Source organism: Emiliania huxleyi, assembly GCF_000372725.1.
Source record: "Emiliania huxleyi CCMP1516 unplaced genomic scaffold EMIHUscaffold_960, whole genome shotgun sequence".
In the NCBI taxonomy this organism is placed as follows: Eukaryota; Haptophyta; order Isochrysidales; family Noelaerhabdaceae; genus Emiliania; species Emiliania huxleyi.
The window spans coordinates 1-13,344 of record NW_005194877.1 but is presented as its reverse complement, the minus strand read 5'-3'; the positions used below and the strand labels follow the sequence as shown (position 1 = coordinate 13,344).

The window sequence follows — 13,344 nt, the reverse complement described above, 5'->3', positions numbered from 1 at the left end:
AAACCCCCCCATTTTTGGGTTTTTGTGGGGGGGGGGACCTTCCAAAAAACAAAGGGGGTTCGGGAGGGCCCCCCCAGGGGGGGGGGGGGGCAAAAAAGGGGGAACCGGGTCCCAGTTTTTTTTCCTGTGGGGGGGGGATTGCCCCCCCCCCCCCCCCCCAAGCAGCAGAGTTTTGCTGCTGGGGGGGTCAGACACCCCCCCCCCCCCCCTAGCAGCAGGGACGGGCTTAGAAGTGCAGGGGGGTACCGAGCAATGTGCGGCCGCTCTTACGAGGTCAAGTGCCTCCCCGCTCTCATCAAGTCGACGACGGCGGGGCGGGCGGGCTCGTGGGAAAATGGTGGCACTGTGGCGTCGGCGGGCCACCTCTACGGGTTTGGAAACACGCTAGAAAAGGCGTTGACGGGGGGGCGTGGGGTGCTACGGAGCGTGGCCGTCAGGTGGACGGACCGCTCGATCACTCGACTGGAAAGGGATGGGTCAAAGACCACGCGTATGGAAAGGGATGGATCAAGACGGATGCAGGCTGGAAGTGGACGGGGGGGCGCAGTACTACGACGCGAAGTGGGTCAAGAAAGCCATAACGCGGCTGGTGCTCGTGGAAACTTTGGGTGGCATCGCGCCGCCCAAAGCAGTTCCTCCACGTGTTCGCCAAGGAAGCGGTGGGCACCAACAAACACGGACCCGGACGGTGTATGGGGCGGCGTCGGCGAGCGCCTCCTCCTTTGTCGTCCACCACACGCAGCAGACAGATCGTCTCCATGGCGGCGGTGGCGGGCGACGCCGACAACATCAACAAGCAGGCGCGCAAGATGCGTATCAACTGGGCAACTCCCCTGAGCGTGCCAATTGGTCAACGACGCCGTCAAGAACAAGCAAACGGCAAACGGCTTCTTACGCTGGCCCCAGTCAGTGGGGCTGTGGGTGCCCGTGCCGCCTAGCTCCGCGGACGGGCCCCTCCACCCTTCATGTACGGATCATGTAGGCTCGTGGGATCGCTTGTCTGAGGAGAGTCCTTTGTTTTGGTTTTCTTCTTCCGCTTTCTCTTACGACAACTTCGCGAGCCTTTTTTTCCGCGACGACCTCGCTAGACGGCCAGCTGCGTCGAACCGTGCCGATGCATCACCTGCCTCTCTTTCTCCTCATCTCGTGCAGCGGCTCGGTCGCGCTGCAGCTCTCGGCGCCCCGCGCACCCGCGCCGATGGCAGTCCGGGCGCCAGCGCCGGCGGCTTTCTTTGGTTTTGGCAAGAAAGAGTCACGGCCGACAGAGCAGCGGTCGACGAAAGGAACCTTCCTGGAGCAGTTCGATCCCCAATACTCGCCTGATGAGCGAAAGGCGCGGCTGGAGACGGGCACCAACTGGGTCCCGCGCACTTCGACCGTCAAGGGAGAAGGGTACCAGTTCTTCCAGGGTCCAACGCCAAAGACGGGCGATCAGGGGCTCGCCAGCTTTTTTGACTTTGAGGGCGCGAGCGGTCTCTCCGGCGTCGAGGCGGCCTTCGCTGGTGTCGCTGCCGCGGGCACCCTCGGCCTCGCCATTTTCCTCGTCGCGAGCTAAACTGCTGCGAAAATGCATCTGTCGCGAGCGCCTTGGGCAGGGGCAGGCCGCGCCCATCAGGGAGCACAGCTCCTCCTCTTGCGACTTGCACACACACGCCAGAGTGCGATTGCCGAGACTGTCCCGATTGACACTGCGCGGCGGGATCTCTCTAGCGTCCACTCAAATAGTGAGATAAAAATCGAACCGGTTCACACGATCCTGCACAAAGATCGCAAGGGCGGGGACCTGTTCTTTTTTTTACCCACCTCACAGTAGAGAGGTGTCCGTTTTTATTTATTTATTTATTGGCGCGGGTGAAAAAAAATCGTCGCTTTCGTGTCGCGATAGGCCAGAGAAGGGGAACTCTCTACGCACTTCTCGCTCGAGGCATGTTGTCTACCCTTATAAGTCTCTCGTGTCCGCGCCGACGCTCTTTTAACGTAGAACGTCCCAGCCGAAATCCGCCCGCCGACGATCGATCAGTCCACAATCGTCGGCCGGCAGCGACCCGCAGCGATGGATGCCGCCGCCCCCCCCGGCCCCTGCGGCCGACGCGCCGATGCACGACCGGCCTCCGTCGGACGGCTCTCCGACCTCTCCGGCCGCTGCCGCCCGCGCTGCTGCCGATCCGGTCCCTCTCACGCTCAGCAATACCCGCACAACCTACGAAAACTTTGAGGTCGTCGGCTTTGGCCAGGTGCAGCCACCACACCTGCTTGCCTCCATGTTCACGCTTCGCGCCCCTCCCCCCCTTCTGACGCCGCCGTATGACCTTAGGTGAGGGGCACGACTACCCGCCTGGAAGGCGCTCTCATCAGCAAGTCACCCAGGCACCAACTCCTGGGCGTTTACGCTTGACTACGAAACCATGCAGTGGATGCAGCTCGATCAAAACGGCGACGCCAACAGCTGGCCCCTGGGCGAGTTCCTTGCGCTCAGGATGAGGTGCGAGCCATGATGCTCGACTATCAGCGTGCACCAAGTCGCTCACATTCCGTGAGTTCGTCAACGGGCCGAACTCTCCAAGTCGACGGCGATCTCGAACTCTGACAACTGGACCGGTGCACCAGCCGCGGAGGACGATGGCTCCCTCGACGACATCCCTTCATCGACGGACGCCTTCACCGCCGCCGGCCCTGGGCCATCCAGCGCGGCCTCCGACGGCCTGCACGTGATCGAGGTACAGAAACGGTGGCTGCCGCAGCTCACACCCTAATCTATCTGCCTTAGGCACGGAGCCAACGGAGCCATCGCGCATGCCCGCATCGCGTGCGGCTCCGAGGTCTCCCGCCGAGACCGGCTCGGCGCGGCGCGTGGCCGCACGCCGCCGTCGAAAAGGCGATAGGAGAGGGGAGAGCGCCGGCCACATCGAGCGAGCGCTGACGTGTAAGGTGTCTGCGCTGCTCCGGTGTGTGTGGGATTATGCCTCCCCCCATCTGTGCGGCGAGGTGTTTGCGGTGGGTGCGATGGCCGATCGTGCGCGATAGCCTCCTATTGTGCGTGGTGTGTCGGTGTGTCGGTCGTCCGGAGCGTGTGGCGGCGCCGTTGCATGCAGCGACTCTGCTCACGTGCCAGCTGCCACGACTGAGCTTTGACTGACTTATGAGTGCTGATGGATGATCTCCGACAACCCAAAACCAAAATGAAAATGCGGAGTGGCCCCACTTTGGCGTGCAGATCCTGCGTCTCTCACTGCCCGCGAACAACAGAGGCGGGTCCGCCGCAGGTCCCCCACTAGTGCGAGTATATGGGACAAAAGCGTCGAAAATGTCCCAAAAAGCGTGTCTCAGTTTGTTGCAGCCCCACAGCCGGCGCGCGCTGCCAGGAAGCACCGCTCGCGTGTCGGCCGCACTCCCTGGCACCCAGGGAGTGCGGCCGACCGACCAGACCGAGTGGGCTCGACGCCGCGCTCGCTGTGGGGCTGCAACAAAGTCGCCGCCGAGCGTGCCACCGACGGCGTCCCGGCGGAGGTGATGGAGTGTGAGACCTGAGGCTGCGGAGGTGACGCCTGAGGTACCGGCCCGTGCACAGCGACTCAGCCGGCGACCGCCACGGGCTCAGACGAGACTTGTCGACTCGTTACGGCTCAGCTTCACCGTGGTCATCGGGCGTCTGTCGACGTCAGGACCACCCATACAGCTCGCGGGTTTGAGGTCGCAAGAGCCAAGATGGTGGCGTTTGGACATCCCAACCATCACACAAGACAGCCTGTAGGTGATGGCGGGACGGCGCAGTGTTTGTGGCACTCGGCAGTAGGCACCCGCGGCACGGCCCCGCTGTCGGCTCTCACGGGCTGCGGAACCGGCCCCAGAGGGAGCCGGTCCGGGCGAGTGTGGCAGCTCCTGCGCTAGTATGGGCACCCTCTATCATAGCACTACTGATCCTGGTCATTAGAGCTGCCAGGGATAGCGTCAGGAGCCGGTAGGAGTCAAAACCTCTCATATTTGAGACATCGTGTCCCATATACTCGCACAACGAGCCTCGAGCGGGCACGGTCTTCGGACTTCACGCGGTGTGTCTGTCGTGTGTCACTCTGTCCTTGCCGTTTCGTGTGAGCTGTGACCCTCTTCACAGACTTCACTTGTTCTCTGCATGGATTGTACTGGTTTCGTGCGCCCGGTTTCACAGAACCTTCTTCCTCTTGAGCGTCGTCACGAGCCCCCGTGCGATCTCGAGGTTGATGCCGAGGGCCTTTCGCAGCTCCTTGGCCAGCAACGAGCGCGCCCGCCCGCCGCCCGCCTCGAGCGAGCGCCCGGCAGCGCGCTGAGCGGCCACCCACGCCAGCCCGTTTGCGACGTGTTCCTGCGCCCCGGCACTGCGCGCCGACATCCGCCTGCCCTTGCAGATCTTATGCAGCCGCCGCGCGGGAGGCAGCGCCCGGACGGATTGCGCCGGAAGCCGAAGCGCCCCGGATCCCGGGAGGAGGTGCTTCGGCCGGGCGTGCAACGCTTCGACAGCGAGCCATGTCGCGGGCGACGCACCCTTGCTGCCGCCTAGCGCGTCCCAGACACGCACCAGCGCCGCCGTCTCCCCGGCCTCGGCGAGGGCGCACGCCAGCGAGTTCAGAGAGCTCAAGGAGGTGCTGATTGTGCAGTCGAGCGCAGCATCAACTTCCTGCTGAAGCGCTTGGCAGCTTGCGGAGACGCACGCCGCCGGATAGAGGTCGTCGCTTGTGATTGGAGCGCCGTCGCCGCGCCTGCGCTTCGCCATTAAGTCTACTGGGGCTACAAAAGGTTCGGGCTGTGTGCGCGCGGCGCTGGTACAACCGGCGGGCACCGCGCTGGTACAAACCCGGCGGAGAAACGCAACAAAAATGAAAGCTGATGGAGGGAGTCATCTCCGCCTCTGGTGTTCTCCTCCATCGTCTCGCATATCCACGCGCGGAAGTACTCGACGTCGGTGTAGACGCCGGGCTTGCTCCCCGCGCAGCCCTTCTCGTCAGCGATGTGTGTTGTCTTGAACATGTCTCTTCGGTCGTATACTCGATCGTGTTCGACGTTCGACGACGTTCGACGTCGAACATTAGTCATTACAATGTACGACGTCGTCGAACACAAGTGGAGAATGGCCGTAGCTCCTCGCCACGAGCGATTCAGAAGACGTACCAAGTATCGATTCTGTACGTACTTTTAGCTTACTGTGGGAGAAAAGAGAGAGAGGGTTGTGTTCTCTAGAGGCCCCTAAGGGCCCTACGCGCGGCGTGAGAGCTCGGAAGCGAGCTTTGCACGGCGATCGAGGATGGCACGGTTCACCCCCTTCACCGAAGCGATGGAGATGCGTTCCGCGTGGTGTGACACAAATGAGAGGCGGGAGAGTGGGGAGGGTACGCGGTGCGGTCAACGCCCGAGCGTTGAGCCTTGCGCGCAAGGCGGTTGATCTTTGCAACTGCTGGCGGCGAGAAGCCGCCGCCGAATGTCTCGTGGAGAAGCAGGTTGAACTTGTTTCGTTTGGTGAAGATCCCATCATGGTAGTGGCCACGCTGTGACTTGACGTAGCCTTGGCCGGTGGTGTGGTCGAACGCCCGTTGACCACGGAACCCGCGTTGCTTGCAGCCCATGTTTGCAAGGCGGGCGCGCTCTTCGGTGTTGCCGAAGGCGAACTTGTCTCCAACGGAGCCGGGGTTGCCTCCGGTGTCGGCGCGGCCGCCGTCTAGCGGTCGCACTAGTCTCTTTTCGTTGTTCGACCTGTTTGTTCGACGGTTGTTCGACCATACTTTCAGCCTTAATTATTAATTAGGGGGTTTGGGTCTCTGAGGTCGATACTAGCGTCTGTAACTTGCCCCAAGCGTGCTTTACGACAGTCCAGTTGAGCGGGAGTCGCAGAACGGCCGTCCGCGCGCGCTGTGAATAGTGCCATGGTCGAACGTTGTGTTCGACGACGTCGAACAGTCACGTAGCCGGTAGCGATCGAGTAACCGTCTTGCTTGGCGACGAAACCGAACAACTCTAACACGTTGTTGTCGTTGTTGTCTCTTGTGACTTGTTGTGACTTGTTGTTGTCTGTCTTCAGTTGTACTTGATAGCTTCTCTGTTCTCTCAGCGCGTACGCAGTGGCGGTTGCGGGGCATTTTAAGAAGCCGTCGGGGAGAGGGGGGACGACACTGCTTCTGCAGCGTGCACCTCGATCCTGTACCGTGTTTGTTATGACCCCCCCCAATGAACACACCAGTGAGGGTGGGCGAGACGATCGAGGGGTCCCGTACCATGCGGAATCGGCCCTATCAAGTGCTCAAGTGCTCAAGCATACGGGCATCAAGAAACCAAGAGAGACGGGCGATTTCCGCGATCCGACGTCGGCACGGCGCAACGCACGCCCTGAGAAGGGCCACATACCCTCAGCACATCGCCAAAAGCGCCATAGACAAGACAGTCCGATGTCATGCACCCTGCGCCCCTCCGCTGTCAGAGCCCAGCAGCCCACTCACATATCGAGCTTGAACCCTTCCCGTCCGCTCACCGCATCTCGAATCACTGTCTCTCCCTCTTCGCCCAAACCGTTGGCGCGAAAGTCGATACTTTTCTCAGCACTCGCGCTCGCCACCCCGTTGCCGCGCAGCGCCTCGGCGATCGCCTTCCCTTGGGCGCCCTCGTCGCCGATCTTGTTCCTCCAGACGCGAGAGGGTGGTCAGCACCCCGTTGACTGCGAGAGCGCCGCCGATCGCCTTCGCGCCCTCGTCGCCGATCTCGTTTTCGCCGAGGTCGAGGTTTTTCAGCACCCCGTTGCCTCGCAGAGCCTCGGCGATCGCGACGGCGCCCGTGTCGCCGATGTGGTTGTTGTCGAGGCCGAGGCTTTTCAGCACCGCGTTGACCGCGAGAGCGCCGCCGATCGCAGTGGCGCCCTCGTTGGCGATCACGTTCATGCTGATGTCGAGGGCGGTCAGCACCTGATTGACGCGCATAGCGGAGGCCAGCGCCACGGCGCCCGCGTTGTCGATGTCGTTGCGGGCGAGGTCAAGCTCGGTCAGCACCCCGTTGCCCGCAATCAGCGACGCGCGATCACAATAGCTGAGGCGGATCCGAGGCCCTTGGCCGACTGCACGCTAAAGGCTACACGCTCGCACACCACTTGCTGAGTGGCTCTCCCGGGTGCTCAGCCCACGGCGGAGGCACGCCAGGCCCCGGGCAGCCGGCCATCACTCGCCTAAGCGCCTAAGCGGCCATGCGGCCTAAGCGGGGGGGGGGGGGGCTTAGGGTGCTTAGGCGCTTAGGCGGCCCTTGCGAGCGTGGCGGCGTGGTGGTATCGTAATACAAGTGACTCCGATGACACACATGATGCTCTTGCTAGTGTCATTGCTCAGAGAGCAGCCTCACCGCGTCGAAAGTCTACCACGGGCCCTGGTCGCACACCGCCGCTGAGCTGTGATGATGCCCACAGCACCAGCAGCAAAGGCGGGCGGGCCGACCCCGCGGCCATCGCCGCCGCTGCCGCCTCCTCCGCCGCCGGCGCCGCCCCCTCTGCCGTCGCCGTCACCTTGGGCTGCATCACCCGCGCCGCCGCCGCGCACCGGCTCGTGCTCATTCAAAGGCGCCTCGAGTTGCAGGCCAGCGGCGCTGACGTTGTCGTGGTCGGGCTGCCCAACGTCGGCGCGGGAGGGAGGGGGCAACGCCGTTATGAAGAGCGCGAGAGCGAGCGCCGACGGCCCAGATTCTGAGCAGCAGCCCGCCTGGTCATGGGCCACTTGCCTACGTGCGTCCAGCTTCCACTATAGGACGAACGTCGAAGTTTGCTCTCCGACGCCGTGCCGAGCGAAACCTTTTCCTTCGAAGCCCGGCGACGTAGCCGGGCGAGCGGAATAGGGCAGCCCTAGAGAGCACATTGAGGCCATTCAATAGAGCCCGTGGTATAGTCGAGAGTCGATCGCCGGCCGGCGCAGTGCTGCTCTGACCGCTCCGCCGGGCCGCCTCCGGGCCGCCGCCGCGGAGACGTGCACATAGGCAAGTTGGTATTTTCATATATGAACTTCAAAATACCATCGGCTAATCTAATTCTACTCATCACAACTCGCCAGAAACACCCACACACTATGGGGTCATTGTGTAGCCCTGCTTAGAAGGAAAAGGTTTACTGCAAGGTCCGTATGGCTCACCGTGTAGTCGGCCCCTTGCTCGAGAGGTCGAGGAACTCGACCGGGTCGGTGCCGCGCAGCTTCGGCAGGTCGAGCGCGCGCTTTGGGCGACGAAAGTCTCGTTTTTCTGCCACGGGGCCCCGGGCAGAGCCGTCGAGAATCAGCTTGGTCAGCACCCTGCTGAAAAATAAAAGAAGAAAACACGCATCGTGGTACAGAAGCCGTACTGAATGCGCTACCACGTAGAGTACAAGACTGTCCGGTTTCATGCACCTCCCTGCGCCGACTTCAGAGCCCACTCACATCTCGAGCTTGAACCCTTCCCGCCCGCTCACCGCATCTCGAATCACTCCCTTCCCCTCGTCGCCCAAACTGTTGTAGCGGAGGTCGATGTTTTTCAGCACCCCGTTGACCTCCAAAGCGGAGGCCAGCGCGGTGGCACCCTCGTCGCCGATCTCGTTCCCGCCGAGGTCCAACTCGGTCAATACCCCGTTGGCCGCGAGAGCGCCGCCGATCGCCTTCGCGCCCTCGACGCCGATGTTGTTGTGACCGAGCCAGAGGGTGTTCAGTACCCCGTTGACGCGAAGGGCGTCGGCGATCGCGGCGGCGCCTCCCGGGCCGATATTGTTGCTGCCCACGTCCAAGGAGGTCAGCACCGCGTTGCCCTCGAGCGCCTTGCCGAGGACGGCGGCGCCCTCGTCGCCGATGCTGTTGTAGAATAGGTTCAGGTTGGTCAGCACCCCGTTGACGCGAAGAGCGGAGGCCAGCGCAGCGGCGCCCTCGTCGCCGATGTTGTTGCTCATGAGCACGAGGTTGGTCAGCACCTCGTTGCGCTCGAGCCCGCCTGTGATCGTTGCAGCGCCTCGGCCGCCGATTTCGGCTGCCGCATCCCGCCACTTCTCGTCCGTCCTTTCCACGGCGTTTGCCACCAGCGGGGCGGCAAGGTCCTTGAAGCGGCTGCTGCATCGTTTGAGGGCGACCGCGGAAGCGAGGTCAGACTCGGCCAGCTGCTTCGCGATCGCTCTCCACATATCGTCAGGGAGGTCCACGAGCATCAACATATCGTCGTTGAGATCGTCGTTGAGATCCACGAGCATCGTAGCCGCGCTCCCCGACCTGTCCCTGACGGGCGGCGCACCTCCTTAAGTGACCTGCAGTTTTTTTTATTTTTGGAGCCCCGGTTTCACTAGGCCCGCCCTCGGCCATCCCCGCGGTGGCAGAATGCCTTGGCGCGGCGCTCCGCCTTCTGCCTCTCCAGTCCCGCGAAAAAAAAATTCCCACGCCGCGCCCCAGCCATTTCCAATGCGCTCCGCCCCGCCATCACGCGCTCTCGACCGGGACTTCAGCCTCAAGTACGCGCTGCGGCAGGAGGAGGTCGATGTCACCGACTTCTCCGCGTACCTCGTCCGGGAGGAGCCGCGCGAGGGCGGCTCCTACTCGGCTGGCGCCGGCGTGCTTCTGCTGCCTGACGCGGCTGGCTGGAAGCACGCGCGCACACGACGGCTCGCTGACCGTCTCGCCGTCTTCTGCTCGTGCCTCGTCCTCGTTCCTGATCTTCACCGCGGCGCAGCCGGCTGGGAGGGCCCCGCGGCGGGCACTGCCTTCGACGCGTGGCAGAGCGGGCTTCCACCCGCCCGCCTCGCGTCCGACGCTCGTGAGTGCGCCGTGCACATGCGCGCCGACCTGCGTGTGGAGCGAATGGGGCTGGTCGGGCTCGGGCTCGGCGGGCGGTACGCTCTCGCCGAGATCTCGCGCGACGCCGCACTCCTCGCCTCGGCCGCCGTCGCCATCTGCCCACCCGCCGTCGGCATGGATGGGCCGCTGGCGCCAAAGGTGCCGCTGCTCTGCGTCTTTGGCGGCGGTGGCAGCGCCGCCGCCCGCGTAGCACGCGAGCAGCTCGAGGCGGCGGGCGGGGCGGCGGCACGAACGGGTGCAGTCACTGTGTCTGCGCTCCAGCCGCCGCCGCCGCCGCCGTCGGCCGCGCCTCAGACTCCGCGGCGGCCAAGCGAGGCTTCGCTCGGCAGGAGGCGCGTGGCCGAGTTGCGCGAGTCGCTCGAGAAGCGCTCGCTGCCCACCGAGGGGCGCAAGGCGGAGCGGGTCGCGCGAGCTGCTGCCCGCGCAGACTCTCTCGGAGCCGTGGTAGGCACTCTTGTAGGCGGAGCTGGTCGCGAGGCTGCGCGCGGCCCTCCTCACTGAGGCGGAGGAGGCGGAGGCGGCTGCGGAGGCGGAGGCGGAGGCGGAGGCGGAGGCGGCGATTGCGGAGGACGAGGCGGGCATGGCGCGAGGCGGAGGCGGCGGCGGCGGAGTGGAAGGGTCGGAAGGGGCGTGCGATCATCTGGTGGTTGAGCTGTCTGGCGCCGAGCACCTAGCCTCCTCGTCGGCCCTGCTCGACTCGGAGGGTGACGCGGCGGCGGAGTCGGACGAGTTGCAGGCGGGCGCCGACGACGCGTTGCTGATGGTCGAGGGCTGGCTCAACGCCCATCTGCACCGCGCCAAGGGCGCCGCCAGCGGCGAGCCGCCGAGGCCGCCGCCGCGAGACGCCACGGAGGCGGGCGTGCGAGCGCCGCGCCGGTCGGACGAGCTCAGGCGCGGAGCTGGAGCCGACAGCTAGAGCGGTGGGGTCCAGCCGCTCTCAACCAGCCCAAAATCAGAGCCCAGACGGGGGGCGGTGTCAGCAGGTCAGCACCCGCCCCAAACGAGCTGGTACGTATATGATAGTCGGAAGGCCAGTACTGCGATAAATATGTTATAATAGTACACTTTTGCACCCACGACAAGGTGTATCTCGAGAGCTTAACACACGCGCCGTCCCGCGTCCGCGGACCCAGCCGCGCACAAACGGTCGAAAAGCGAGTCCGCATACTGCAAGGTCAAAATTCGACTCAAACCATACACCCATGCTGATAACGGTGTCGGCCTTGCATGCGCCTCCTCGCCGACCGGCCCCGCTCGTGCCTAGACCCTTGGCTGCTGCTGCTCTCTTCTCAGCCACCGGCACGCGTCGTCGAAGCCTTGCGCCAGCACGTCTTGCAGCCAGCCGCCGTCTCGAGGTGGCCAGAGCGTGGCTCGAACCTACAACCAATTCGCATCCGCACTCGCCTCTCCGGAGAGCTGGCCGCTGGTCGGCTCCTCCCTTGCGTGGGAGCGAGCACCGCGCTCGCGTTGGCCCGCGTCACGTCGATGCGCACCTTCGGAGAGGGAAGGAAGAGAGGGGGAGTGGATTCGTCGCTGCCAGGGGCGCAAAGGCCTAGCGCAACCCTCGCATCTCCACATCCCGGACAGGGGTCGGGAGCCCCGCGGCATTCAGAGTGCAGTGCAGAGAGCTCGCCGCGCGCCTTGGACGGGAGGAGGACACGGCGCGGAGGTCGACCGCGCACCTCCGGGCAGATGTCGAGCTCGCCTGAGGAGCCATCGGCCAAGGCCCTCCTCCGCCATCCGCCAGTCGCCTCCGGGCAGAGGCCGGGCTCTCGCCGAAGGGCGACACGCGGGCAAGCGGCGCTCCTCTCGGCTCTTGGGCAGTCTCGGCGACAGCTCACCACTGAAGGGCGAGACGCGGACGGTTCTGTCTGCTGTGGGGTGGAGCGGGAAGTTGGTCTTGAAGCCGCCGTCGATGAGCGCGCCGCCGACGAGGCGGCGAAGAGGCTGCGCCTTCGCCGCGGCCGCCCGCACCCCTACGGGGGGCGGCTTCCGAGCGCGGGTGAGGGGAGGGGAGGCTGCGCGCTTGCTGGTGCGGGCCGGGCGCCTTGGAGCGGCCCTCGTAGAGGAGGCGCGGCTGCGGGAGGAGGAGTCGGGGAAGAGAGGCCGGCGGTGGAGGAGAGGGCGGAGGAGGAGCCGAAGGAGGAGAGGCCGGAGGAGCCGCACGGGCTGCGGCGGGAGGTGAGGCCGGGGATGTAGGACGAGACGAGCACCTGCAGCATGGCTCGCTGTGAGCTGGCCGTCGGTGAGGGCGGTGAGAGGGTAAGACCAACGCGAGGAGGGGGCGGGGAGGGGTGGGCAGCAGGGGTATGGGGCCGCGGCCCTCACCGACTCGATCAGCGACTCGCGCGTCTCCCAGTGGGAGAGGGCGACTGGAGACCTACACTCCCCAACCCTCCCTTGTGACGAAGACGCACCCCACAGCGCGCCCGGTGTGCGGACGGCGCGAGACCAGGGCCGGCGCGAAATATCGGTGAGGAAGACGACGGCTCGGCCGTTGCAGCGCTCGTGTGCGTCCTGCGCAAGCGTCCGAGAAGGTCAAGAGGCAGGTCCCCACCCCGGCGCTGGCGTGTCTGTCCCCGATCCTTCTCTCGGGCGCCGTCGTCGAGCTATCGCCGGTATTTCTGCGCCACTGGGGAGACTTGGGCGTGTCCGTGTGAGAGATCCGCTAGGATCTCCAGTCTTGATCTACTATCTCTACTCCAACGATCTACTGGCGTCGGGTCTTTGGCGGACCTCTGGCAGCAGATGCTCCAGCTCGGGCCGCACCTGCAGGGAAGGGCGCGGCAAGGCTCACATTCACATCCTCTGGCAGCAGATCACCGGGTCAGGGCACGCGCCAGCCGGAGGATGTCGACCTTTGGGCGGCCCAACGGGCCGGCGCCGGCGGCGACGACGCTGTCGACGATCCGGGAGAGCGCGCCAGTTGCATCGTCGAGGTGAACCTCGGCGGAGAGCACCGCGGCGACCAGCGCGCCCGCCGATGCTCCCACCTACAGCGGAAGACCCGAGCACCATCTCGGCCGGCGATTTTTGCTGCGCCGGATCTTGAGACAGCTCACACCAGCGGCGCAGTCCTGGCATCGAGCAGCTCGGCACCGCGCAGGCCCTGATAAACGCCGAGGTGATAGGCGGCGGCGATCAGGCCGCCGCCCGAGAACGAGAGCGCTACCGCGCGGCTGGCACTACTAGGCGCGGCTAGTCCCATCGGCCGACAATGTACCCAAACTCCGGGCGAGATGCGCTGAGGCTTGCGCAGCACCGCCGCCACCATCGATTGCCAAGCAGGCTCCAAGGGTTGTGAAGTGTGGGGCACCCCCTGCGACCCAAGAGCCCTACTTCGGAAAGACCAGGATCGCTCTACTGGCAAACTTCTGGCTGACACGCGCGCCCGGTCGAGCCTTCGGCGGGCGCGCTGCGGTCGCAGCCTACCCAAGTCATATGCCACGGCGTGCGATCTAGATTCAGCACACGCGCCTCTGCTTGCTCGCAACCACTCATCCAATGAACTGTCGTCACCCATGAGTGCGAGTTAGGGCTAGCGGCT

The 13,344-nt window shown here is 64.7% G+C and overlaps 4 protein-coding genes across 4 annotated transcripts; 2 read left to right on the top strand and 2 right to left on the bottom strand.

Moving 5' to 3' along the window:
• Window positions 1-252: 252 nt before the first annotated feature.
• EMIHUDRAFT_250646 (hypothetical protein) lies at window positions 253-1,555 on the top strand (the record flags this gene model as incomplete). The annotated part of the gene is made up of 5 exons (XM_005756564.1): window positions 253-437; window positions 523-589; window positions 750-849; window positions 983-1,009; window positions 1,089-1,555. The coding sequence occupies 5 exons, from the start codon at window positions 253-255 to the stop codon at window positions 1,553-1,555; spliced, it is 846 nt and encodes a 281-aa protein (XP_005756621.1).
• Window positions 1,556-8,296: 6,741 nt separating this feature from the next.
• EMIHUDRAFT_372617 (hypothetical protein) lies at window positions 8,297-8,951 on the bottom strand. The gene has a single exon (XM_005756563.1). It carries the CDS (start codon window positions 8,903-8,905, stop codon window positions 8,402-8,404), a length of 504 nt encoding a protein of 167 aa, XP_005756620.1. The 5' UTR covers window positions 8,906-8,951; the 3' UTR covers window positions 8,297-8,401.
• A 453-nt stretch (window positions 8,952-9,404) lies between these two features.
• EMIHUDRAFT_250642 (hypothetical protein) lies at window positions 9,405-10,713 on the top strand (the record flags this gene model as incomplete). The annotated part of the gene is made up of 3 exons (XM_005756562.1): window positions 9,405-9,935; window positions 10,113-10,199; window positions 10,501-10,713. The coding sequence occupies 3 exons, from the start codon at window positions 9,405-9,407 to the stop codon at window positions 10,711-10,713; spliced, it is 831 nt and encodes a 276-aa protein (XP_005756619.1).
• A 249-nt stretch (window positions 10,714-10,962) lies between these two features.
• On the bottom strand, window positions 10,963-13,092 carry EMIHUDRAFT_471309 (hypothetical protein). The gene is made up of 8 exons (XM_005756561.1): window positions 12,862-13,092; window positions 12,656-12,790; window positions 12,534-12,566; window positions 12,215-12,314; window positions 11,639-11,773; window positions 11,438-11,502; window positions 11,255-11,290; window positions 10,963-11,174 (listed from the first exon to the last, which is right to left on the bottom strand). The coding sequence occupies exons 1-8, from the start codon at window positions 13,069-13,071 to the stop codon at window positions 11,058-11,060; spliced, it is 831 nt and encodes a 276-aa protein (XP_005756618.1). The 5' UTR covers window positions 13,072-13,092; the 3' UTR covers window positions 10,963-11,057.
• Between the last annotated feature and the right edge of the window lie 252 nt (window positions 13,093-13,344).